Consider the following 27,136-nt stretch of genomic DNA (forward strand, 5'->3'; position numbering starts at 1 on the left):
AAATGGCAATTGTTCATTATGTTACAGAAGTAAAGACACGTTAAGCAAAGAAGAAAGACTTTTTAGCAAGGATTTTTTGAGAGTTTGGGGAAAGAAGAATTTTGTGGTGTGGGAACACCGCTAAAAAAACCTGTTAAAACAAAGTTTCCTACACACTTCGATTTCAGAATATGTTCTTATAATCCCATGAATCAGTCTGGATATTTCTTTGTGGGTCATTCTTCTCTGAGACCTGTTTCATTCGAAGAACTCCCTAATTCCCCCCCCCCTCCAAAATAGGGCCAGTTTTTCATGGGGTGGGGGCTTTTCTTAACTCCCCCTTCCGAACGTACAAAGTATTCATTCTAGCTTCAATCTTACATCTTTTTAAAGCTGGAAGACATATTTTAAGATTATTTATTTATTTATTTATTTAAATTTACTGGCCACTAAATTAAAATATATATATGTTTTTTTAAAAACTAAAGTCCCAGCACCGGCAAAGTTGAGATTCTGCTGTAGGCATTTATTTGGGCAGTGTTTTTATTCTTCAAATAGAGTGTAGACTTGCATTGGATGGCAGTGTGATTCTCTAACTGTCCTGTCCTGTGTGTAAGACTTTTGAAAGTTTTAGAACAGGGGTGTCCAAACTTGGTCTCTTTAAGACTTGTGGACTTCAATTCCCAGAGTCCCTCAGCCAGCAAAGCTGGCTGAGGAACTCTGGGAATTGAAGTCCACAAGTCTTAAAGAGACCAAGTTTGGACACCCCTGTTTTAGAAGCAAAACAAAAAGATTTGACAGATGAGCAGAGAAGTTTAGCTTGGCTATCACACCCAGAAAAAAAACCTGGTAGAAGTATGAGAAAGAGAATTCCCACTTTGTGGACTCCCCCCTCCCATTAACGTTTTATGGGAGGAGCCTAAGGGCTATAATGGGTGGGAACTGGTGAGTGGGCGGGGCTAGGTAAAGCCAGCCATTTACCAAGGTTTTGAGATTCGGTTGGAATTTTCTTTTTTCAATAGCCATAAGAAGTCTTATGCTACAATTTTTGCTTGCGTCCTGCCTCAAATTTTGGTGGCACCATTGCCTCGTAGGCCAAAAAGAAAGAAAGCTCTCCAATTTGGAGACATTCATTGCTGCTCTGCATTGAGAGGTGTTTGCACAGATATATGCACAAAACGTTGGCTCTTCCAAAAATATTCTAACTCTTTCTTTCCCCCTGTTTATTTTGCAGGTATTCCTTTGGTAAGTGAACATAACTCAGAGCATCGCAAATAGTTGTTTTTTTCAATGCACTTTTTGGGTATGTAATCTTTTTAAATTACTCTTTTCCCCCCCTTCCTTTCTAGAGAGTGGTGTGCCCCGTGCATTAAAGGCGCTAGTTTCTTATGCTGCCTCCAAGTACTGCTAGAGCAGGCTTTTTCAGATTGTGTTCAATGAGACCCTGAAGGGTTATACAAGACTTTAAAAAAAAAAATCATTCAGATACAGACAATTTGCTAACACCAGAGATTTGCCTTTTGACCAGAGGCTATAAGAATTTTGTTTTTCTTTTCTAACGAGCAGGTTCTATGCAGAGTGGATAAAAATCGATGATTTAAAAAATAATAATGGATTTTTAAAAAATTAAATTGGATTTTTATTATTTTTATCAAATTTATTTTAATAAAATGTTTTTGAGGTAAAACTCTATCTAAAGCAGGGGTCACCAACCTTTCAGACCTCAGGGGCCACTAAATTCATAATTTTAAGTCCCGTGGACCACTAATATGATCTGCTGGGTGGGCGTGGCAAGGGGGGGGTCATGTGACTGGGTGGGCGTGGCCAATGCAATGTTATTAACGTTGAGGGGCGCCTTGCCAGCCTCTACTCGCTACTTCTCGCCTGCCCGCTGGGGCTCTTTAGGGCCCCACGGGAAGCAGTTGCTGGAGCTAAGCAGCCACCATGAGAAAGAGTTGGCAAAAGAGGTCAGTTCAGACTGAGAAGGAGGCTCAGCAGAAGCACCTCACTGAGGACTAGGAGCATAGGCTTTCCAAGCAGAGGAAAGACCTGCGGGAGTGCAAGGCCAGGTACCGGCGTCTGGAGGCTCAGCGAGCTGAGCTGGTCAGCCAGTTCCAGGCCATGATGCAGTCCCACTGGAACGAGGCCCTCCGGCTCTTTGCCACCAGCCGCTCTTCCCTCCAGCCTTCGCCCAAAGCCCCATACCAGGAGGCTGAAGCAGACCCCAAGTCAGAATTTCTGCCCCCTCTGACCCACACAAGAAGACCCCGAAGGGGGAGACTCTCTGCAGCAACACAAACGTTCATTGCACGTATCTGTAGTGCAACGTCCTGAACATAGTTTCAGGACCCCTGATTTAGTGCAATATAAAAAAATGCAAGTAATTTTTCTGGGGACCACCAAAAATTTCTCAGGGACCACCAGTGGTCCACGGACCACCGGTTGGTGACCGCTGATCTAAAGGTAGTTTTCTGTTTAAGATACATTAATAATTCAGTTTATTCAGCACGAAATGGAGCTTAGCTATGTTAATGTGAGGCTGTAGATTCTGCAATATTTGAAGAGCGCCTGTCATTTCAGATCAATCATGGCAGCGCCTGTTAGCGGGTATTCACTCACCTTCTGCCTGCCATGTCCCTCACCTTTGTTGTGTCCCTTCTGCATTAAAGTGAATGGACTGTCAGTGAGTCAACAATAGGTCAGAGGAGGAGCCACTGCGGGACAGAGATGATAGTTGCTCTTTAAAAATTATGGTTTAAATCGAGTTGATTTAAATCAAGCCTTTTTACTTGTGGTTTAAACCAGGGGTCTCCAACCTTAGCAACTTTAAGCCTGGAGGACTTCAACTCCCAGAATACTGGCTGGGGAATTCTGGGAGTTGAAGTCCTCCAGGCTTAAAGTTGCCAAGGTTGGAGACCCCTGGTTTAAATAATGATTTAGATCGTGATTTAAATCCGCTTGATTTAAATCAAATCCACCCTGGTTCCATGGCCTGAAAAAAAGTTTGAAAACTTCTGCCCTGGGCTCCTTAAGGCTTGTAACCCCTCTGCCTCCCTTTAACTCCTCCTGGGCACCTGAAGCCCATTGAAAAGCCAAAGAAAATGTGGTCCCGATTTCAGCCGGAACCATCACGATGGGTTTAAATTTCAGAAATATATCCGTTCTCAAGAGCCTGTTGCTTCTCCCAACACCCTTCCATGGTGTGGATCTCAAAACCAAAGAAAGAGTCCAAATAAGCTTCCTGCAGGGACACAGCCTCCTTACCTGCAAGGCTAGCCACACGCAGGTGTTTTTCTAAGAGAAGTGTGTTCTTTTCATTGTTAGGAATGTCTACAGGGAAAGTGGGCAGCAAGATCTACAAATGCCACCTACGCTTTAGAATAGAATAGCATTCTTTATTGGCCAAGTATGATTGGACACACAAGGAATGTATCTCCGGTGCATAAGCTCTCATTGTACATAAAGCTATAAGTGATAAATCATGATCGTAGTCATCATAAAAATACATTCATCATAACTCATAAGACGCAACACTTAGTGAGAGTCATAGGATACTAAATAAGCAATCAACACAAATCATACTAGGAAACTAAATCAAACAATATAAATCATAAAGATACAAGCAACAAAGTTATAGTCATAAGTAGAGAATGAGAAAGGTAATAAGAAGGATGATGATAATACAGCCTTAGTAAATAGTTTGATAGTGCTGAGGGAATTAGTTGTTTAGCAGAGTGATAGCATGGGGGGGAAAAACTGTTCTTGTGTCTAGTTGTTCTGGTGTGCAGTGCTCTGTAGCGTCGTTTTGAGGGTAGGAGTTGAAACAATTTATGTCCAGGATGTGAGGGGTCTGTAGATATTTTCACAGCCCTCTTTTTGACTCATGTTGTATACAGGTCCTCAATGGAAGGCAGGTTGGTAGCAATTTAAAAAGGCATCTGATTTAGGGCTGTATCCAAGTACAGGTAGTCCTTGATTTATGACCACAATTGAGCTCAAAATTTCTGTTGTTAATTGTCAAGATGAAGATCTCATTGGCTCATTGACTTAAGCCGATGGTTCCCAACCACTCAAGATTGGTGGGCGTATCTGCAATTTGGAAGGCATTTCATGGAGGAAAGGACATTGGTTGTCAAATATTCCTAGTTACCCAAAGAGAAACGAGTGGCACTCTGTTCCCTCCCCATCTTCAAATTTTCCAAACACTTCCTAGCACCTGGGCTTAACCTTTTCCCAGTATTTTCCCAGGGCTCCAGCCACAGGTATCCAGTAAAAGCCTAAGTTTAACTCACAGAATCATCTATTGTAATGTCCTTCCTGTCAAAGACTACTTCAGCTTTAATTGCAATAATACAAGGGCAACCAATAGATTTAAACTTAATGTAAACCGCTTTAATCTAGATTGCAGAAAATATGACTTCTGTAACAGAATCATCAGTGCTTGGAATACTTTACCTGACTCTGTGGTCTCTTCCCATAATCCCAAAAGCTTTAACCAAAAACTTTCTACTATTGACCTCACCCCATTCCTAAGAGGACCATAAGCGCACAAACGTGCCTACCGTTCCTGTCCTATTGTTTTTCTTTTCTTCTTCCTATATATGTTTATATGTGTATATACTATATAATCTTTTTGTATGATGTTGTGACAAAATAAATAAAAAAAAAATAAAATAAAATAAATGTGTGTCATGATGTCCGAGTACAAATGACACTACGTCACACACTAACCTCCTGTTCAAAACAAATAATAAAATTATTATTTCTGAGCATGAAAGTAAAAGTTGGATACAGGTAGTCCTCAACTAATGACCACAATGGAGCCCAAAATTTCTGTTGTGAAGCGAGAGATTTATGAAGCGGGTTTTGCCTCATTTTATGACCTTTTCTTGCCGCGGTGAATCACGGCAGTTGATAAGTTAGTAACTCGGTTGTTAAGTGAATCTGGCTTCCCCACTGATTTGCTTATCGAAAAGTCACAAAAGGGGATCACGGGTCCTCGGGACACAGCAACGGTCATAAGTATGAGCCAGTTGCCAAGCCTCTTGAATTTTGATCCCAGGATCCATGGGCATGCTGCAAAGGTCGTAAGTGGGGAAAATGGTCATAACTTTGAACGGTCACTAAACGAAGTGTTGAAAGTCAAGGACTACCCCTTGGTCTGCCCTGCCAACCTTGGAAGAAGTAAACTGGAACCCACTGAAGTTTAAACTCTTAATTTTTTAAACGTAAAGATAAAGGTTCCCCTCGCACATACGTGCTAGTCGTTGCCAACTCTAGGGGGCGGTGCTCATCTCCGTTTCAAAGCCGAAGAGCCAGCGCTGTCCGAAGAAGTCTCCGTGGTCATGTGGCCGGCATGACTCAACGCCAAAGGCGCACGGAATGCTGTTAATTTTTTAGGTAGCCTTTAAAGCAGGGGTCTCCAACCTTGGTCCCTTTAAGACTTGTGGACTTCAAAGCTGGCTGAGGAACTCTGGGAGTTGAAGTCCACAAGTCTTAAAGGGGCCAAGGTTGGAGACCCCTGCTTTAAAGGAAGCGCCCCTCAAGGGGAAGAGATCAAAAATTAGTTATCACTATTTAAAAAATGGAGGTGGCAGAAATGCTATTTTTAATAGGTGCCCCAGTGCTTTTCAACCGGGCTGCCCAAAACGGGGTCACAAAAGAGATGATGTTTTTTCCACCTTCTGAACTTTTGTGGGGGGGGGGCACAAAATCAGGCGTGACATTGGGTGTGAAAATATACAGGTAATCCTTGACACATGACCACAGCTGGGAGCAGTATTTCCCAAGGCAGGCGTTAAATGAGTCACCCTTGTGTTTATGATTGTTATTATTTTTTGCCACGGTTAGTAAGTGAATCACGGCAGTGAACCCTTGGTCATTAAGTGAATCCCACTGACTTTGCTTGTTGGAAACCAGCTGGGAAGGTCTTGAATAGCAACTACATGTTGTAACCACTGTGAATATATGCCAGTTGCCATTTGTGCCCAAATGTTTTATCACGTGGCAGTGGGAGTCCTACAATGGTTTCATGTGTGAGGATTGGCCATAAGTCGCTGTTTTCAGGGCCAATATAACTTTGAACAATCGTTAAACAAAGGGTTATAACCAGTGGTGGGATTCAGCCAGTTCGCACCACTTCGGGAGAACCGGTTGTTAACTTTCTGAGCAGTTTGGCAAACTGGTTGTTGGAAGAAATTGTTAGGGCAGAGAACCGGTTTTAACATTACTTGAATTCCACCACTGGTTATAACTATAAGTCAGTCTGCAAACTTGGCTCTTTTAAGACTTGTGGACTTCAACTCCCAGAGTTCCTCAGCCAGCAAAGCTTTCGCACATTTAAAAGCTTTTAACATTAAGTTTAAATCTATTGTGTGCTCGTGTATTGTGATTGAAGCTGAAGTAGTCTTCAACAGGAAGGACATTGTAACAGATGCTTCTATGAGTTAAACTCAGGTCATGTCGAAGGTCAAAGCGAAAGCTTTGCTGGCTGAGGAACTCTGGGAATTGAAGTCCACAAGTCTTAAAAGAGCCAAGTTTGCAGATTCCTGCTATAAGTCAAGGACCACCAATACTTAACTTCCCCGGCCAGTCTCCAACTCTCAAAACGTTATAGCTTCATTTCTGGCAATTCCTTTTTATAAACATTCCGATACCAAATAAATCTAATTCGACCTGCTTCCTTGAGCGTGACCTGAAATGAACTCAGACAAAACCGGTTTGTATCCCGCTCTTCTTATCCAAATTCTTTCCATTCTGATCAGACATACACATTTAACACATGGTTAGAACTAGTGGAGTAGGTTTTTTGCTTTTGAACTCATGATACGTTGTCTTCTGATCGTTTATTATTTATTGTTGCATTGCACGCAGATCGTGTCTCTGAGCCTTTAATGGATTAATAAAGTTGGAAGGGACATTGTAGGTCATCTAGTCCAGGGGTCTCCAACCTTGGCAACTTTAAGACTTGTGGACTCCAACTCCCAGAATTCCTCAGCCAGCAAAGCAAAGTGGGAGTTGGAGTCCACAAGTCTTAAAGTTGCCAAGGTTGGAGACCCCTGATCTAGTCCAACCGCCCCGAACAAGCAGGAGACCCTACACCATTTCTGATAGATGGCAGTCCAGTCTCTTCTTGAAAGCCTCCAGAGATGAAGCTCCCACAACTTCCGAAGGCAACTTTTGTTCCATTGGTTGATTGTTCTCACTGTCAAAAAATTCCTCCTTATTTTCAGGTTGAATCTCTCCTTGGTCAGTTTCCATCCATGATTCCTTGTCTGGCCTTCAGGTGCTTTGGAAAATAGCGTGACCCCCTCCTCTGTGTTGCAGCCCCTCAAATATTAGAAGACTGCTATCCTGTCTCCCCTGGTTCTTCTCTTCATTAGACTAGCCATGCCCGGTTCCTGCAACCGTTCATTTGTATGTTTTAGTCTCCAGTCCCCTAATCATCTTGGTTGCTCTTCTCTGCACTCTTTCTAGAGTCCCAGCATCTTTTTTATAGTGTGGCCACTAAAACTCTAGGTGTGGTCTTACTAGGGCTTTATAGAGTGGTATTAGTTCCCACGTGATCTTGACTGAATCCCTCTGTTAATGCAACCTAGGATTGTGTTGGCTTTTTTGGCTGCTGCCGCTACCCACTGCTGGCTCCTGTTTAAGCACACTGCTGCTTCATATTTAAAGGCACACTGCCTTCCTCATATATGTGGCATGCTGGCTTCTTCAGGCTTGTGTCATCCAGATGAGTTGGCTAAAAGACATGATGGAGGCCAACACATCTGGAGGAGTAAAAGCTGCTCTTAAGAGCTTTGTTGACCCTTCTAAGGGAAGATCTGGACTCCAATTCTCGCTTAGCTAAAAAGCAGGTGATATTTTTTTTGCCCTCCTTTATTCTGTTTTGTTTTTTTTTTGCTTTGGATGTAGCTCCTGAATTGGGATTAATCAAACGAAAAAGACTGTGAGCTGCTTAGTTTATTTATTTATTTATTTATTTATTTGCTGAGGAATGCCGGAAGCCCAGAATACCATACTTTGTTTTGTTCTATTAAAACTGTGGAGCAGTGACATTTTGTTGTCCTCTGTTTGTTGATATCCAAAAGCATTTAAATATTGCTGAGCTTTGCGCAATCCCACTCCAGACTTAGTAGCTTTCACTTCAAAGAATTGTCTTAACCGTTCCTGCAGGGATCTTTTGTATGTGCCAAAGGCTTCCTGTCTTTTTTCCCTTCATATAAAAGGAGGGGGGGGAGAAGCCTGGGGGTTGGCTCTCACTTCAAACCAAAAGTGCCATTATAAATAGCATCTTAAAAAGTTTCGTAATGAAAAAAACCCTTAAGATAGACACACATAAAACAGTAAGGCATTGTATAAAAATAATATTTTTTTTGATTAGTTTGCTGTGGAAGTGCTGCTGATTTTGCAGAGATTGTGAAAAAAAATCAAGATGGAGGTGTGATTGAAGTCCCATCTTTTTTTTTTAATGTGCACACAACAGCTGTTAAGATCTAACCTGAAAATAAGGAGGAATTTCCTAATGAATAGAAGAGAAGAGAAGAGAAGAGAAGAGAAGAGAATATTGGAATCAAGAAGAATAGAATAGAATAGAATAGAATAGAATAGAATAGAATAGAATAGAATAGAATAGAATAGAATTCTTTATTGGCCAAGTGTGATTGGACACACAAGGAATTTGTCTTGGTGCATACACTCAGTGTACATAAAAGAAAAGATACATTTGTTAAGAATCATTAGAATAGAATAGAATAGAATAGAATAGAATAGAATAGAATAGAATAGAATAGAATATTGGAATCAAGAAGAATTGGGTATGTCTAGTTTAATGAAACGAAACTCAATAGAATAAATAGAATAAATAGAATGGAACAGAACAGAACAGAATAGAATTCTTTATTGGCCAAGTGTAATTGGACACACAAGGAATTTGTCTTGGTGCATACGCTCTCAGTGTACATAAAAGAAAAGATCATCAAGAATTCTAACACTTAATGATAGTCATAGGGTACAAATAAGCAATCAGGAAACAATATCAATATAAACCGTAAGGATACAAGCAACAAAGTTACAGTCATACAGTCATAAGTGGGAGGAGATGGGTGAGGGGAACGATGAGAAGATTAATGTAGATTAAGTAAATAGTTTGACAGTGTTGAGGGAATTATTTGTTTAGTAGAGTGATGGGGTTGGGGAAGAAACTGTTCTTGTGTCTAGTTGTTCTGGTGTGCAGTGCTCTGTAGCGTCGTTTTGAGGGTAGGAGTTGAGTTGAGTAATGGTGAGAATTATTAAAGAGTAGCCTGCCTCCCTGAGTTGTCCATCACTGAAGATTTTCAAGAAGAAACCGGACAGTCATTTGTCCAGAATGGGATAGGGCTGTGATGGTGAACCTATGGCGCACATGCCAGAGGTGGCATGCAGTGCCCTCTCTGATGGCACACAAGCTGTTGCCCCAGTTCAGCTCCACCACGCATGCATGCACGCCTCCCGCCAACCAGTTGGTCTTCAGGTCTCTGCCGCGCATGAGCAGGGGCCAGGGTATGTGTAGGGGTGCGCGCGCATGAGCGGGGGCTGGGGCATGTGCATGAGCAGGGGGTGCATGGGCATGCATGGGGGCTAGGGTGCATACGCAGGGGCCACGCATGCATTGTGTATTGGAGGTTCAGGCATGCACGTGTGCAATCGTGTGCATGCACACACCCTTTGGGTGCGCGCATGTGCTCTTTGGCCACCTTGAAAAGGTTAGCCATCACTGGTATAGGGTCTCCTGCTTGAGCAGGGGGTTGGACTAGAAGACCCCCCAAGGTCCCTTCCAGCTCTGTGATTCTGTGGATCTAGAATGGCCATTCATTCCTTGGGTCTCCTCCCTCTGCCCTTATCTGGTCAGAGACCTGTAGGACTACCCCATCTGAGCTGCGATACCTGTGAAACCACTAGATGGTAGGAGAGAGCTGGATTTTTTTTCTGTTAACCTTTGATGCCATCTAGTGAGCCTGGATATTTTTACAGCTCATGTGTGAGAACTTTACGCAAAGTTAACATGAAGCTTTGATTATTGAAGACATTCTCTTTGTGAGTGTGCAGCGGGGAGTTCACAGTCACAAAGTATCTCCAAAATTGACTGAAGTGATCATGGAGACCATGTTGAGCATATGTTCTTGCAGGTTTCCCTGGCTGCTCTGCTGGGTGTTTTTCCCCCCTCGCTGTCCAATATAAATGGATCAAGAGCAGCAGGAAACGCTGCCCCAAAATGAAAAAAATATCTCATTGGCATTTAATGCAGGGCCAGGAAAAAGCTCAGAAAGTCAAAAAAACACAGAATGTCCAATAATCCAATTTAAAAGAATGAATTAAAACTACTTGATTTTAGTCTACTCGGTTATCTCAATGAAGCCATTTATTTTTACAGGTTTTTTTTTAACAATTATACAATTGATTTTCTGAGATTGAAGAGTTTAAAAATAACGAGATGAAAAAACAAGGCTCCCTTTTCTTTAAACATGCAAATCTTTTCTTTGCATATTTTGCTGTGGATGATGGGGACCTGGTCTTTCCTTGCCTGGTCCCCCTAATTGGACCATGGCTAGGAACCATGGATCTTGGAGTACCTCTCAAGCAGCTAGACTCTCATTTGCCTCATCTGTAAACAAAGCAAAGGTACAGGGAACGTAGTATTTAAAATAGCTTTTTTTTAAAGTGTTATGAAGGAGAAAAGAAATTGATGCTAACTGAGCCTGCAGGAAAATGATCAGCCTTGGGCAATAGAGAGAAACACTTCAGGGTGTTGTTAGAACCTAACCATAGGTTCAGTAATAATATGTGGCTTATGACTGAGCATATTCTGTGAATCATGATTAAGCAATGGCTTAATAGGTTGTGAAAATCAAAGCTAATTCCTCCGTCATTGTGGATCACCAGAGCATTTTGTGCTGGATTGGACAAAAGAAGGTTATATGGTTGGATTTTTGGGGTTTGATGAAATTGAAGGCTCTACCTTTGTAAATTAAGCCTGCCTTCCTTCCTTCCTTCCTTCCGTCCTTCCTTCCTTCCTTCCTTCCTTCCCTCCCTCCCTCCCTCCCTCCCTCCCTCCCTCCCTCCCTCCCTCCCTCCTTCCGCCTGCCTCCTAAGTGTGCTTTATATGTGTGGCATCTTTTATATCTCAGCAGCATTTTAAAAGGGCAAAAAAGATTGTTGATTTGTGGGCTGTGATTTCAGCAGCAAGGAGTCTGGATTTCCGCTGCCAAACGGCGTATAGAACAAATACTCAAAATAGAGTCTATTAATTGGCCAGCTTGCATGGATGCCCATGTAGTTTTCTCAAGATTGGGAAGGGTCTTGACAGACTTGAGCAGACTACCTCTGTAAATTAAGCCAGCCAGCCAGCCAGCCTGCCTGCCTGCCTGCCTGCCTGCCTGCCTGCCTTCCTTCCTTCCTTCCTTCCTTCCTTCCTTCCTTCCTTCCTTCCTTCCTTCCTTCCCCCCTCCCCCCTCCCTGAATAACAAGGTTGGAAGGGACCTTGGAGGTCTCCTAGTCCAACCCCATGATCCTATACCAGGGGTCTCCAACCTTAGCAACTTTAAGCCTGGAGGACTTCAACTCCCAGAATTCAAAGCTGGGTGGGGAATTCTGGGAGTTGAAGTCCTCCAGGCTTAAAGTTGCCAAGGTTGGAGACCCCTGCCCTATACCATTCCAGACAAATGACTGTCTTCTTGAAACCCTCCAGTGATGAATTATTCTGAAGGCAAGCTCTTCCACCAGTTAATTGCTCTCATTGTGAGGAAATTTCTTCTTGGTTCTAGAATAGAATAGAATTGAATTCTTTATTGGCCAAGCGTGAACACAAGGAATTTGTCTTCGGTGCAAATGCTGTCGGTGTACATAAAAAAAAATACATTCATACAACACTTAATGATAGGCAAAGGATACTAAATAAGCAATCAAAATCATACTAGGAAATTAAATCAAACAATATAAATCGTAAGGATACAAGCAACAAAGTTACAGTCATACAGTCATAAGTGGAAAGAGATTGGTGATGGGAACTATGAGACGATTAATAGTAGTGCAGATTCAGTAAATAGTCTGACAGTGTTGAGGGAATTATTTGTTTAGCAGAGTGATGGCATTCAGGAAAAAACTGTTCTTGTGTCTAGTTGTTCTAGTGTGCAGTGCTCTATAGCGTCGTTTTGAGGGTAGGAGTTGAAACAGTTTATGTCCTGGATGTGAGGGATCTGTAAATATTTTCACAGCCCTCTTTTTGACTCGTGCAGTATACAGGTCCTCAGTGGAAGACAGGTTGGTAGCCGTTGTTTTTTCTGCCGTTCTACTTATTCTAGCTTGGATACATTAAAATAGGAAGATGCTCCTGTCAAGTGCTGAATAATAGGTAGTGCCTTGTGCTGCATTGATAGTCCCTACATATTTTGTAGTCTTCAGGGGTTCATGCAAGGCTTTGGGCGGCGGGGGGTGGGTGAGTATCTTTGCCTCCTGAGGGAGGGGTTTCCGCTGCTTTGGTTTTTGTAAAAGACCCATGGCCCCGAGATGAGGCTTCCTCTGCAGTGGCATCCATTGCCCAGAGCTGCAGCTAAATAGGTTTGTCACGCTTGGTTGCTCTGGGCAGCCCTGCCTCGTCCCCTGCAACCCAGTTTCCTCCGAGTGAGACCTTCTCAGAGGCCAGAGAAGGAGCTTAACGAAAAACACCTGTTTCAGAGGTTGCTTCAGCAGCTGTTGGCAGCATTTGGTGACTTCCTGGCTCGGCTGGGGTCGTGAGAACACTTTCACCACCTTGCGAATTGCCACTGTTGTTGATTCTAGAATGGTCATTTTTGTCAGGGTTTGGCTTTGCATCATTTTTTTTTTTTGCATTTATATCCTGCCCTTCTCCGAAGACTCAGGGCGGCTTATACTATGTCAAGCAATAGTCTTCATCCATTTGTATATTATATACAAAGTCAACTTATTGCCCCCAACAATCTGGGTCCTCATTTTACCTACCTTATAAAGGATGGAAGGCTGAGTCAACCTTGGGCCTGGTGGGACTTGAACCTGCAGTAAATGCAGGCAGCTGCTGTTAATAACAGATTGCATTAGCCTGTTGAGCCACCAGAGGCCTTGTTTTAGGGCAGGGATGGGGAATTATGGCCCTTTCAGGACTTGTGGACTTCAACCCCCAGAACAAGCATTATGAGTTACGACCATAACAGAGCCTGCCCTACTGGAGACTAAAAGAATGGTTACAAGAACTGGGCCTGGCTAGTCCAGTGAAGAGAAGGACCAGGGGAGACACGATAGCAATTCTTCCAATATTTGAGGGGCTGTCAAAGAGTGGAGGGGGTCAAGCTTTTTTCCAAAGCACCCAAAGGCCAGACAAGGAATCATGGAATGGGAACTGATCAAGGAGAGACCTGGAAATAAGGAGGAATTTTCTGACCGTGAGAGCAATCAACCGATGGAACAGAAGTTGCCTTCAGAAGTTGTGGGAACTTCATCCCTGGAGGCTTTCAAGAAGAAGCTGGACTGCCATTTGTCAGAAATGGTCTAGGCTTTGGGCATGGGGGTTGGCCTAGATGACCTCCAAGATCCCTTCCAATTCCGTTAATCTGTTAAATCTTGTTAAATCTTGCCCGTCATCGTCAAAATTCACGACAGTTGAAAATTTGGACAGTCACGTGACTGATCTGATTTTACAGGGTTTTTTTTTATTTGCAGCTGTCATTAAGTGAACAGGATTAAGCAAGCCACTTTAAGCAAGGCTCTTTGACTGCATGGTTGTAGCTGCGAATTTGGCTTTTTTGACACACACACACACACACACACACACACACACACACACACACACACACACACCCGCTGTAGAGCCCCTGCTGCAGCCTCTAATTCAGAATCTCTTCCTGAAAATCCCTTGGAGGTCTGGGATGTTCTTCAATTCAAAAATTTTGAGGGGGGGGTGGGATGGGGTAGGGTGGGCATGTGTGGCCCCTTGATTTATATGGTTTTATTCCTGAGTTGATTGTTCCCCTTTTTCAGGCACGGCTGAGAAATCTCCCTCCACCCTCCAGTCTGCCATATTCAATTTATTTTTCAAGCTGTCGCTTTGCCTCCCATCTGTTTGTGATGGAGGCAGATGTGGAGGGATGCCAGCTTGGGGCCACAGGCGTGTTGTGCCAGCACTGGGAATCAGGTGCCCTGGGTGATCTTTGACATCCTCTGCTCTTAAACGCTTCCTCTGAAAAGGTTTAATGTGGGGTGCAATTGACCCAATCAACAAGTTTTTTTTATTAAAAAAGTTTTACAAAATTTTAACAAATATCTCCCCTCCTTCTCCCTCCCTCCTCGCCCAAATTCCCCCCTCCCCCTCCCCCCTTTTCCCAACCCCCCCCCTGACTTCCCAGAGCAAAATACAGGGTATAACAAACATCTAACAATCATAAGCTAAACTTATGCTAACTATCCATAAGCTCTCATCCCCCCCGTAGAACCTTAACTCTCCTTTTACATAAAGAGAAATATAAATGTAATTCTTGCAGTCTGTTCGTTCCAAAGCTATTTGATATTTCTTGGTCTGATATTTTTGTTTTGAATACTATATTTCAAAACCAATCAACAAGTTTTTATTCACACTGATTTCCCTGCCTGTGGAGCTTCAAGGACCAGACAATACAACCTGTAGCCACAGGGCCCTCGGTCGCCACTGGACCCTAGCAGTGTCCGCTTGGCCCTTAATTCTTTCCAAAAGTGCCTTAGCCCAAAAGAGGGCAGGGTCTTATATTTTCTACCTAATTTCTACTCTTGGCATCTTCACCTCTTCCCGGTTTCATTTGGCAGAAGCTTCGGGGGTTAATGTAATTGGAAGTGGCTGCTTCTGGTTCCTTGGCTCAGGTTTCTCGCTGGACCTCAAGGTTGAATGTGCTTTTATCGGCCCTCATTCAAAACATCTGTGCAGGAGTGACACGCTGTCATTGCTCTGGGCCTTCTCAACTTTCCCATCATATCCTGGGACCTAATTAGCTGTGCTGATGGGGACTGTTTTAGCCCCACTCGTCACTTTGGAGAAACCTGCTTAAAGACAAAGACATAGAAACGGAGAACCAAAGGAAAAGAAATCCAAGTAGCCAGGAGAGTTGACTTAAAATGTTCAGGATGTATCATTAAGCCCAAGAAAAAAAAATCTCTGCAAGATCCAAACTGGTCCAAAGACCAGAGCTTTAGTCTTTGGAGCTTTTCGGACTCATGCTAGAACCCATCCTCAGGGAACTTCTCTCTACCAGAATGTTTGCTTTGGGCTATTCTATGCCTAGTATCGATGTGCCTGGTTGTGTGTGGCGTTTTAGTTGTTGTTGGGGGTGTTGACAGCTGGCTATTAACTTGTTGGCTGTTGTTTCCTTGTGCTGCCAAGTCCTTGGCTCCTAAGTACCTGATAGGCTGGTGGTAAATCAGCACTCCTGTTGATTGACAAGGGGCCCTGTTTCCCAGGCTTCAATCATTTCCCTGGCTGTTTTTGTATTTGCTCGGCCAACAATCTTAAGTAGCTATAAAATTGAATGTATGTCCCAGTTCACTGCAATGTGAGGATACCAATGAGTTTGGGTCCCCTCATTCTGACCACTTGCTTGTGTTTCTGCAATCTGGTAACATATTGCTTAGGATAACCCAAAGCACATATTTTGCTAGAGAGAAGTTCCCCGAGACTGAGTTCCAGCACAAGTCCGAAAGCTCAGAAGTGCCAGGGCAGGACACTGGCTTTATTAAGACTCACAGTGGTACAGTGGTTAGAGTGCAGTACTTCAGGTTATTTCTACCTCTGCTGCCTGCCTGCAATTTGGTAGTTCGAATCTCACCAGGTTCAAGGTTGACTCAGCCTTCCATCCTTCTGAGGTGGGCAAAATGGGGACCCAGATTGTTGGGGGCAAAAGGCTGACTCTGTAAACCGCTCAGGGACGGCTGGAAAGCACTGTGAAGTGGCATATAAGTCTAAGTGCTATTGCCCTTCCTTCCTTCCTTCCTCCCTCCCTCCCTCCCTCCCTCCCTCCCTCCCTCCCTCCCTCCCTCCCTTCCTTCCTTCCTTCCTTCCTTCCTTCCTTCCTTCCTTCCTTGCCAGTGGTTAGAATGCAGTATAGAAGGCTGACTCTGCGCACTGCCAGGAGTTCGATCCTGACCGGTTCAAGGTTGATTCAGCCTTCCATCCTTCCAAGGTCGGTAAAGTGAGGACTCAGATTGTTGGGGGGCCAAAGGCTGACTCTGTAAACCGCTTAGAGAGGGGCTGTAAAAGCACTATGAAGCGGTATATAAGTCTAAGTACTATAGCTATTCTCCCACAAGTGGTTTTCAAATGGTGGGGGGAGGATTTCATATGCCCCCTCTGCAGCCACAGATGTGCATTCCTGTGCAGGAGACAGGAAGGACTTTTCAGCATTGCCATGACCACAGGGGATTGTGGGAAAGCATCCGTATGGAGGGGTGGGGTGGGGTGCAAAGGTACATCAGAATAACAGAATTGGAAGGGACCTTGAAGGTCTTCTAGTCCAACCCCCAGCTCAGGCAGGAAACCCTATGCCATTCTGGACAAATGGCTCTCCAATTTCTTCTTAAAAACCTCCAGTGATGGAGCACCTACAACTTCTGAAGAAAAGCCGTTCCTGGTTGTTCTCACTGTTAGGAAATTTCTCCTTAGTTCTAGGTTGCTTCTCTCCTTGATTGGTTTCCACCCATTGCTTCTTGTCCTGCCTTCAGGTGCTTTGGAGAATAGTTTGACTCCCTCTTCTTTGGGGCAGCCCCTGAGATATTGGAAGACTGCTATCATGTCACCCCCCAGTCCTTCTTTTCACTAGACTAGCCATACCAAACGCTGCTTGCTTTCAGGTTCTCGCTTGCTGCATCCCCAGCTGAGTAATTACATAGTTTGGAAATGACAACGTTAAGATTAATTTGAGTCATGCCCAGATTAGGGAGATTAAAGTGGAAAGGAGGAGGAAGGGAACCGACTGGCCTCCGTCCCCTCCCTTCCCCGGATGTCTGTGTGTTCCAAGCAGGCTGTTGGGTTTTCTGGGAAGAAAGAGGTTTTTGAATCTCATCCTTTTTTCTCTCCAGCACGCCGGATGCTATGGGGGTGCTTACTGAACACTAGTAACCGCCCAGAGGCAAAATTGTAAGAAATGGGGAGAATTAGTTTTCCGGAAGCTGCTATTTGCTGGATGTGAAATTTCAGATTTTAAAAAAAGATGATCGTTCCAAAGGTAGGGAAGAAATCTTTGATCCTCCAGTACAGTGGTCACCAACTGGTGGTCCGTGGACCACCGGTGGTCCGTGAAAAAATTATTTGTTTTTTTTATATTGCACTAAATCAGGGGTCCTCAAACTACGGCCCCTGGGTCGGGTACGTACAATGAACATTTGTGTTACTGCAGAGAGTCTCCTCCTTCGGGGTCTTTTTGTGTGGGTCGGAGGGGGGAGAGATTCCGACTTGGGGTCTACATCGGCCTCCTGGTGCGAGGCTTTGGGCAAAGGCTGGCGGGAAGTGCCGCTGGTGGCAAAGAGCCGGAGGGCCTCGTTCCAGTGGGACTGCATCATGGCCTGGAACTGGCTGACCATCTCAGGCCGCTGAGCCTCCAGGTGTCAGTACCTGGCCTTGCCCTCCCGCAGGTCTTCCCTCTGCTTGGAAAGCCTATGCTCGTAGTCCTCAGTGAGGTGCTTCTGCTGAGCCTCCTTCTCGGTCAGATCCAATTTTAACTGAGCTGTTTTGCCAACTCTTTCTCATGGCGGCTGCTTAGCTCCAACAACTGCTTCCTATTGGGGCCCTAAGGAGCCCGGGCACGCAGGTGAGGAGTGGCTGGGAGGGGAGGGGCAAATAGAGGCCGTCGAGGCACCCCTTGACGTGAGTGACATTCAGTTGGCCACGCCCACCCAGTCACATGACCACCTAGCCACGCTCACCCAGCCTGTCATTAAGCAGATCATATTAGTGGTCCATGGGATTTAAAATTAGGAATTTCGTGGTCCCTGAGGTCTGAAAGGTTGATGACCCCTGCTCTAGAAGATACTCCAGGTCTCTGCATGAATTATTTTTGAGGTAAAAACCTCTTCTGGTCCACAGACCTGCCTTTTAAAGTAGCGTAAAATCCCTGGGTTCATATCTTCTGTGTTGAGTTTTCATTAGACCTGTGCTGGACAGGGAAAAGGGAGAGGAGATTGGAGGGGTGAGTGGATGGATTTATCCAGGGTTTTTTTGCACGGGCTTTTTGCTGTAACTTGTTGGAACAGACTCTGCTAATGTGGCCGCACCAGATTTGATCGTGTCCATTTTACTTTACGCGCTCGCACCTCACACCCATCGCTCCTCCTTTAGAAACGAGACTTCTTGTCTTCTCTCCAGCAAAATGAGGCTCGCTGCCATCTTTCACAATAAGCATTCTCAAAAACATTGCATGTCACGCTCGGTTGTCAGCTCGCAGTCAGATGAATCTGCCGCAAAGCCTTCAGTTATGTGCAACTTCACAGCTTCTATTCAGGAGGAGTTTGGTAGCACCTTTTCTGACAAATCTCACTTCATCAAGGGCATGGAGAGGCTCCGCTGTCGTGGGATGGAGGGGGGGAAGATGGAGGGGTTGACACGTGGGACAAACTCCCTTTCGCAGATGGGTGGATGTAGATAGATAATTCATAAAAGTATCTTCTTGCTTAACAATTGCAATGTGCTGAAAAACCATGCTGTGGTGGCACAGTGGTTATGCCAGAGTTCCAAGGAACACCCCCAACGAAAGAAAGCTCTGAGGCTTGAAGTTCCTTAAAATTCCAATTTATTAGAGATGTCATGTTGGCACAGATGAGAAAACCCAATTCTGAAAGCTTCCAGGTTTTCCACACCCAGTTGACAGTTCACAGCCCTGCCCCACACCCACAAGTTCATCACATTGTCCAATCAACTCTTCACACTCAATTGGATACAATCTTCAGGCAGTCTACATCAGATGCAGGCAAAAGTCCTTGAATACGGAATGTTATTATGACTAACTTTCTACCTCTCCAACAACAACCCCCTCCCAACTTCCCCAGCTAAAATATGTGGCAGTTAAGCAAAAAAGAAAATTGCCTTCCAAAACTGATAGGTTCAATCCTGACTAGGTTCAATCCTGACCGCCTTACATCTTTCCAAGGTCGGTAAAATGAGGACCCAGATTGTTGGAGGCCATAGGATGACTCTGTAAACCGCTTAGAGAGGGCTGTAAAAGCACTGTGAAGCGGTATATAAGTCTAAGCGCTATTGCTATTTGTCTCTCTTCACCTCTCTATCATCTCTCTCTATCAAGCATCCCTCTACCTATCTACCTTTCTCTGTCTCACTTTCTCTCTCACCATGGTAGTTCAGTGGTTAGAATGCAGTATTGCAGGCTGACTCTTCTGACTGCCAGGAGTTCAATCCTGACCGGTTCAACTCATCCTTCCATCCTTCCGAGGTCGGTAAAATGGGGACCCAGATTATTTGGGGCAAGATGCTGACTCTGTAAACCACTTAGAGAATCCTGTAAAGCACTATGAAGCGGTATATAAGTCAAAGCGCTATTGCTATTGTGTTGATTGAGATCTTTGGACACAATGGCTTTCTAACACATTGCAGTTATGATCAAAGGGCTTTTGATTTCTGCTTTTGGATATGGTTATTAAGAGTACCAAAAGAGCCGGTCAATCAGTCATTCAATCCTGAACCAAAAAATGATTGTTTTCTTCAAGATGAGAAACAACATCAGCAGAAACCATCATAGTTTCCTCACATGATGGTGAAATTCTGATGAACTAGAATAGGGATCTCCAACCTTGGTCCCTTTCGGCTGAGGAACTCTGGGAGTTGAAGTCCACAAGTCTTAAAGGGACCAAGGTTGGAGACCCCTGAACTAGAAGATAGTTTTGCTTGGTGTGAAAGAAGGAAATGAAGACAGTAGATCAAGAGATGGGTAGGATCAGAGGGATTGCTCGAATGCCCTGGGAAGATCTATGAGTTGTCATAAAAAGCAAGTCAAAATGAAGCGTGTTCATCTATGGCAGTGAGAACAATCCATCAGTGGAACAGGTGTTACCTCCAGAAGTTATGGGAGCTTCATCACTGGAGACTTTTAAGAAGAGACTGGACAGCCATTTGTCCAGAATGGTGTAGGGTCTCCTGCTTGAGGAGGGGGGTTGGGCTAGAAGATCTCCGAGGTCCCTATGTTCTATCCGTGCAGGATTTTACTCCAACTCAGTGGCCCCTCGTAGTTTAGTTTCTTTTTCAGTGTTCTGTGCTTTAGTTTTAATCTTGACTTCTGGTTTATTCCAGGGGTGAAATCCAGCAGATTCTGACAGGTTCTGGAAAACCGGTAGCGGAAATTTTGAGCAGTTTGAAGAACCGGCAAATACCACCTCTGGCTGGCCCCAGAGTGGGGTGGGAATGGAGATTTTGCAATATCCTTCCCCCAGGAGTGGGGAAAGTATGGGGATTTTGCACAATTCTTCCCCTGCCACGTCTACCAAGCCACACCCACCAAGCCATACCACGCCCACCAAGCCACACCCTCAGAACCGGTAGTAAAAAAAAATTGAATTCTACCACTGGTTTGTTCCATTAAAATAAATAAACAAAACATACATAAAAATAAAAGCCCAGAAATAAGAAAATAACCAATTCGTCTCCAAAATAATACAACAGTTACATTTCAATTATGTTGCGAAAGCTTTTGGCATGAAGGAGCCATCGTTTTCCCAAACACTAATCTTGCTTCAGTCCCGAACGAATACACCAGCGGAATATCAATTGCTTTAAAAATGATGAGCGAAACAGAAGGAAAGCAAAGGTTTGAAATACCCTATTTGGTGGAACTGCAAGTGAAGACTCTAAAACAGGGGCGTCCAAGCTTGGCAACTTTAAGCTGGCTGAGGAATTCTGGGAGTTGAAGTCCACAAGTCTTAAAGTTGCCAAGTTTGAACACCCCTGCTCTAAAACAATGTTTTTTAAACCTTTGCCAGTTTTTAGTACCCGTAAAAAAACACTTGAGCGAGATTATGAGATTCCTTCACACCTCAATCCTGAGAGATCCTAGGTGGCACGGAATTTGGTTTTCCCTGCTTATAGGGGTCATGCCCATTTTTCCTTGGCAGCATCCCATCAGGGTGGCTGACGGTGCCATTACTTTGACATCCGTTATGCTCAGCAGCACATGGCAGCCAGAGATCACTTTCAGAAGCAGTAAGTTAAGAAAACAACAACAGGGTATTGGTGCAAAATAGAGAAAATGGGTTTGTGGTTGTAAGCAGAATTTTGATTTAGATGGTTCTAGATCAGGGGTCTCCAACCTTGGCAACTTTAAGCCTGGCGGACTTCAACTCCCAGAACCCCCCAGCCAGCAAAGCTCTGGTCTTTGGCATTTCTTTTACGAAGAGGAATGGCAGAGGTCGTCAAATCACAGATTTAGGGTTCTGCCAGCGAGAGAAAATTGGAGAGGCCGCATGTAGTCAAAATGCAGGTCTCTTTAAAAGTGGGGGGAAAAAAATGTTTGTTTGGTACTTTAACTCCAGACTGTGCCAGGCTGTCAATTTGGAGATGGGAAACTGTCCACTCAACAATGCAAAAAACAATCAGCGGTATTGAAGCCAAAGAAAAATTGCAAGGGCTTGTCTATTCTGATATACCTTGGCTGATACCCAAACTCCCTGTTTGTTGTTGTTGTTGTTTGTTTCTGAATAAAAATAAGGAAGAAATCTGCCCATGATATTGGATCTTGAAGCTATGTTACCTGTGTTTGAGCATCTCCAGGAATATGGGTGCGGCCCCGTTACTGATTTTATGGAATACCCAGAAGGTCATTTATTGCTCCATTCACTCTTCCATGTGTTAAACTATGCTACAAAAGGAGCTGTTGCTAGTTCCATTTTCCATCAAAGAGAAACATGTTCCTGTTCATTTCAGAAAAATGAACTAAGAGTTGGAAGGGAGCTTGGAGGTCTTCTAGACTAACCCCCTGCCCAGGTTAGAAATCCTTAGACTTGTTGTAGCAGAGCTGGCAGCAGAGTCGGACAGCGAGGAGGTTGGGGAGAAACTTGGGCCAGTCCTGGGGGCTGGGGAAAGCTCGGACGAGGGCTCTGCATCGGAGGCAGAGGAACAGCTGGAGCCCGTTCCCAGTGTGCGCATGCGCAGAGCTGCCAGAAGCCAAGAACAACTCAGAAAGCAGGGTCAACTTGGGAGTAAAGCTACACCTTGGAGATGATTGGCCCCTCCCAGAGGAAACAAAAGGGGAGCGAACGGGGAGGGGGCTTTTGCGGGAAACAATTTGTTTGGTCAGTCGTTTCAAGAGTGGAAACTTCTGTTCGTGACTCAGACTCTGTACCAAGTTTTGCCTTGCCCTGCATTTGGAAACAAGTTACGTGGCAGCTTGCCAAGCAAGATAAGATGTGTTGATAAATATTCCTTTGAAAAGCTGTTTGGACAGCCTTGCTGACTGTGAATGAAAGTAATTCACAGTCATGTAAATAAAAGAGGTTTTGCCAGGACTAAAACTCTGCTTCCTGCTTTTTAAGGGAGCCTAGGTCAGAACAAGACCTTCCTAGTCAGATCCCTTCCAACTCTGTTAATCTGTATCTATTGCTCTTTTGCATTCTTTCATTTCCTCATTTGTATTGTGGCAACCAGAACTGGACACAGAGTTCCATGTATGGCCTTACCACAGCAGCCTACTGTGTGACTATCATGGTCCATATTCTCTGTTGATGGAGCCCAAGATTGTTCTGGCTCTTTGGGTAGCTGCTGCACGCATGGTGGCTTGTGCTTAAACTGTGGCTATGAGGCGACTTAGATCCTTCTCACTAGTACTAACCAAAGACCACCTATCAAAAGGGACCTTGGGGGTCTTCCAGTCCAACTTCCTGCTCAGACAGGAGACTTAGGCCACTCTGGACAAATAGCTGTCCAGTCTCTTCTTAAAAGCTTCCAGTGTTGAAGCATCCATAACTTCTGGAGGCAAATTGTTTGACTGATTAATTGGTCTCGCTCATTAATTTCTGTTTAGTCCTTAGTTGGCTTGATAAGTTTCCATCTATTACTTCTTGTCTTGTCCTCGTGTGCTTTGGAGAATAGGTTGAACCCCTCAAAATCTGGATAACTGCAGTCATGTCACCCCTAGTCTTCTCTTCATTAGATTAGACATACAATTACAGTACAATTGTTAAGTACAGTTATAAATTTACTTCTTACTCTGGTTACAGCATAACTCTCTTTTTGCTATAATCTTCTATTCTGTCTAATCAAAACCATAAATCATCAGTTCATTTTTTTCTGTTTCATTCCAAAAGTCTATTCAGATTTCCAGTCAGCAATAAACATAGATATTATCTTTTTTTTCTGATAAAAAAAAATCAATTTAGCCATCTCAGGAAGTTCCATTATCTTCACTAGCCATTCCTCTGTTGTTAGTAATGTTAAATTTCCCCAATATTGTGCATAAAATAGTCTCACTGCAGTTATCATCCATAAAAACCTAGTTCCATGACAACTTTAGCCTGTCTTCTGAGATGTTAATAATCCCCACTGGCTTTGTGTCATCTGCAAATCTAATGCAGCGCCATTCTCTTCTCTCATACTTATATGCTCCATTGTGATTCATATACTTCCCTCCTGTATGGAGCAGAGATAGAAAGCTGAATGAACTCTGAGGTTGCTGAAATGGGCCGTGGGGTCATGCCCCCTTCATCCTGTCATTTGGAGGACAAAAAAAAAGATGTATTTATTTGTTTGTTTCCAAAAATGTATGCCCCTGTTAAATAAATAACTCTGGGCAACTAACAAACAATGCACAGACAAAACTACATTTATCAAACCTATATAAAATCATAACCACCAGCACTCCAACCCTGTGGTGGCCTGTCAGCCACCGGCCCCTCCAGCAGCCAAATCAGAGAAGGGTAGGAGATGTGGGAGTCAGGTCAGCATCAAGGCAACCTGAGAGCTCCGAGGGGGCCATCAGCCCTCAGATGGAGAGTCAACAGCTCCCAGGTCTGGAGGTGGCTGATGCGGAAGAGGAGGAACAGCTGGGTCCAGTGCTTGACGCGCAGATGCATAGAAGGCAGAGGAGAGGAGAGCAGTGGAAATCTATGGGCTGGTGCTTGGGACAGAAGAGCCACCGCTGCTAATGAAGCCCCACCCTAGCTCTGGAGATAAAAGGCAGGGGTGGAGATGAATAGGTGTGGCAGACAACTATTCATCTCCCTGCCCAAGAGACAGGTGAGAGAGAAACTTTTTGCTGGGGCTGCTGGCGCTCCTAATGAAGGAATCTTTTGAGTTAATTTCGCAGGGTTTGTCGTGTTTGGGGAGCTGGGTCAGAACAACTCCAATCCAAGCAAGACTGCATTCTTAGCTGCCTTGTTAAAACCATACTTGTGACATGGGGGGGGGGCTTGTTGAGAGCAGAGGAGGTCCCAAGAAGGGATGAGTTTTATTCTGTGAACCCCCCCCCCACTCCCCCACCCCGGTCCTCAATTTCTAGGCTAACCTTCTCTTTGTATCATCTTTGAGCCCACCAGGAAAGCCCTGGCGGTCTTTGTACAGGGATAGATTGCCTTTGTATAGCGAGGTTCAGCACCCGTGCATTTTTATTGTTACCTCCTCTTGCAATGGATGCGAGTTTGGTATATGCTCAAAAGCCGCCATGTATGAACAAACTTTGCAGAATTCTTTGTTGGACACCCAAGGAATTTGTCTCCAGCGCATAAGCTCTCCGTGTGCATACAAATAACAAAGCGATGGGTCATAAGTCATAAATCATAGTTACCATCATTAATCTTATGACTAATCACTGGACAACAAGTGATAAATCGTAAGATACTGCTAGGAGAAGTTAGTAGATGAGAAGGTGAGAAGGATAAATAGCAGTGCAGCCTAGTACATGGGTAACAGCCTAGGAGTAATCGTTGCTGTAACTTTGGGACGAGGCACAGAGCTTTCTTAAGCTGAAGGCTGCAGCTGGCTAAGAGGGGTGCTCTTCTCCCCGATGAGCAAAAACCAAATTTGGAACGCATTCAGTAAGTACTCTAACGAGAGTTGCAATTACATTAATGTCTCTTCGTATGATTGCTCCTGTGTTTACTCTCTCCCATGGCAAATTGCAGTTTACCACAGCAAACTGTTGAGGGGGGTGGGGGCACAGGTTGGGTCCCCCAGCCTGAATCAATGTGGGCTCAAAAGCAAAATCCTGTGTGTTTGGCTGAGATTTCTTAACCTTAATTAGGCATCTAGAGCATGGGGTCTCTAACCTTTCGGACCTCAGGGACCACTAAATTCATAATTTTAAATCCCGAGGACCACTAATATGAATTTTTAAAAAAGATAAATAGTATTATAAAGGTAAAGGTTCCCCTCGCACATACGTGCTAGTCGTTGCCGACTCTAGGGGGCGGTGCTCATCTCCATTTCAAAGCCGAAGAGCCAGCGCTGTCCGAAGACGTCTCCGTGGTCATGTGGCCGGCATGACTCAACGCCAAAGGCACACAGAACGCTGTTCCTTTCCCACCAAAGGTGGCCCCTATTTTTTCTCCTTGCATTTTTACGTGCTTTCGAAACTGCTAGGTTGGCAGAAGCTGGGACAAGTCACGGGAGCTCACTCTGTTACCGCGGCACTAGAGATTCGAACCACTGAGCTGCCGACCTTTTGATTGACAAGCTCAACGTCCTAGCCCCTGAGCCACCGCGTCCCTTCTAAATAGTATTATAATAGTATATAAAAAATGCAAATAATTTTTCTGCGGACCACCACAATTTTCTCGCGGACCACCAGTGGTCCACGGACCAGTGGTTGCTGACCACTGATCTAGAGAGCCAGCAGGGATCCGGGTTTACCTAAAAGAAAGGATCCCTCTCTGTGATTTTTGGGCGTGTGTGCGCGCACGATCCTCTTAGGGGGTTATCATCTTCTTCCCCGAATATAAGCCCCTCTCCCCCCACCTCACTTCCTCCTTTCTCTGGGCTCCTCTCCTCGTCTGCCAGTGGGAAACTTGCAGCTTCAGCACTTCCCAACAGCGGTTCGATCCCTGCCACCAACACTTAACGGCTTCTCTAAATCCGGGATGGGCTTGGACCGCTTCTGCCATGCTTCCCCTCCCTCCTTCCCACGCCCACGCCCACCCCCAGCCTTCTGCCGTTCCCTCTCTTCCAGGAGGTTAACTCCGTAGGCGGGCAGGCCTGCTTTGTCATTTTGAACCTCCATAAGGGGGGGTGTGTGGAAAAAAGGAATAAGTGCGTAGGAGCAGAGACAATAACGGCTGAGTGAGGCAAACTCAGCCCAAGTTTTAGCAGTCTGTGCGTGATGGAAGCCCCTTCTCAGGGAACCCGACTCAAAAGCTCCCTTTCCATTCTGAGCAAACAGTTTAGATCTCAACCGCCTTTTTTCTTTAACTCCATGTTTTTTTTCAAACTTGAGAAGTTTTAAGAGAGGCCAACTTCCATTCCCCAGAATTCTCCCTGGCTGGCTGGCTGGCTAGGGAATTCTGGGAGTTGAAACCCACCCGTCTTAAAGTTCCAAAGTTTGAAAAAAAACAAACACCACCCATTGGTTTAAAGTTTAAACTGAAAAACCAACCCCCCCCCCCCCGGCTTGTGCTGCTATGGAAGAAGCATCTCAGTGGCTCGCCTGCTTTTTGACTTGCTTGGGTTTAACTCTCCCCCCCTCCCAACCCTTTATTAGCTTGTGCTGGGTTACATAATTGACATCCGAAAGATCAGCGTGGGCAAGATAATTGAAAAGTAGAGCTCTTTCATGGTGTAATTATGCATCCCCCACCCCAGCACGGCTTTAAGATTTGCTAATAATGAACGTTCCCTTGCTGCGTCCTTTTCTCCTTCCCTCTGGGCTCTGTGGGTTTTTTTCTGCAGCCAACTAGGTCTTTCTTCCTCTTTCTTTCTTTCTTTCTTTCTTTCTTTCTTTCTTTCTTTCTTTCTTTCTTTCTTTCTTTCTCTCTCTCTCTCTCTCTCTCTTTCCTTCCTTCCTTCCTTCCTTCCTTCCTTCCTTCCTTCCTTCCTTCCTTCCTTCCTTCCTTCCCTCCCTCCCTCCCTCCCTCCCCCTTCCTTCCTTCCTTCCTTTCTTCCTTCCTCCTCCCTCCCTCTCTCTTCCTTCCTTCCTTCCTGCCTGCCTGCCTGCCTGCCTGG

At 44.7% G+C, this 27,136-nt stretch overlaps 2 protein-coding genes across 4 annotated transcripts in view; both read left to right on the forward strand.

The window, feature by feature from the left end:
• LOC131184973 (lipase maturation factor 1-like) overlaps positions 1-21,691 on the forward strand; it is a 63,754-nt gene extending 42,063 nt beyond the window's left edge. The window contains exon 3 of one of the 2 annotated variants that reach the window (XM_058156913.1): positions 20,288-21,691. In XM_058156913.1, coding sequence (XP_058012896.1) covers positions 20,288-20,576 — 289 coding nt within the window. In that variant the 3' untranslated portion in view covers positions 20,577-21,691. Of the gene's footprint in view, positions 1-14,375; positions 14,582-20,287 lie in introns of those variants that run through there. The other variant, XM_058156918.1, reaches the window with a different exon arrangement.
• LOC131184971 (lipase maturation factor 1-like) overlaps positions 1,219-27,136 on the forward strand; it is a 178,299-nt gene continuing 152,381 nt past the window's right edge. The window contains exon 1 of one of the 2 annotated variants that reach the window (XM_058156910.1): positions 1,219-1,224. Coding sequence is in view for 1 of the 2 variants with exons in the window: in XM_058156909.1 (XP_058012892.1) it covers positions 24,987-25,017 (31 nt within the window). In the remaining variant the exon portion in view is untranslated. Of the gene's footprint in view, positions 1,225-24,712; positions 25,018-27,136 lie in introns of those variants that run through there. The other variant, XM_058156909.1, reaches the window with a different exon arrangement.

The sequence above is a fragment of the Ahaetulla prasina genome, chromosome 14, assembly GCF_028640845.1.
Source record: "Ahaetulla prasina isolate Xishuangbanna chromosome 14, ASM2864084v1, whole genome shotgun sequence".
NCBI lineage: Eukaryota > Metazoa > Chordata > Lepidosauria > Squamata > Colubridae > Ahaetulla > Ahaetulla prasina.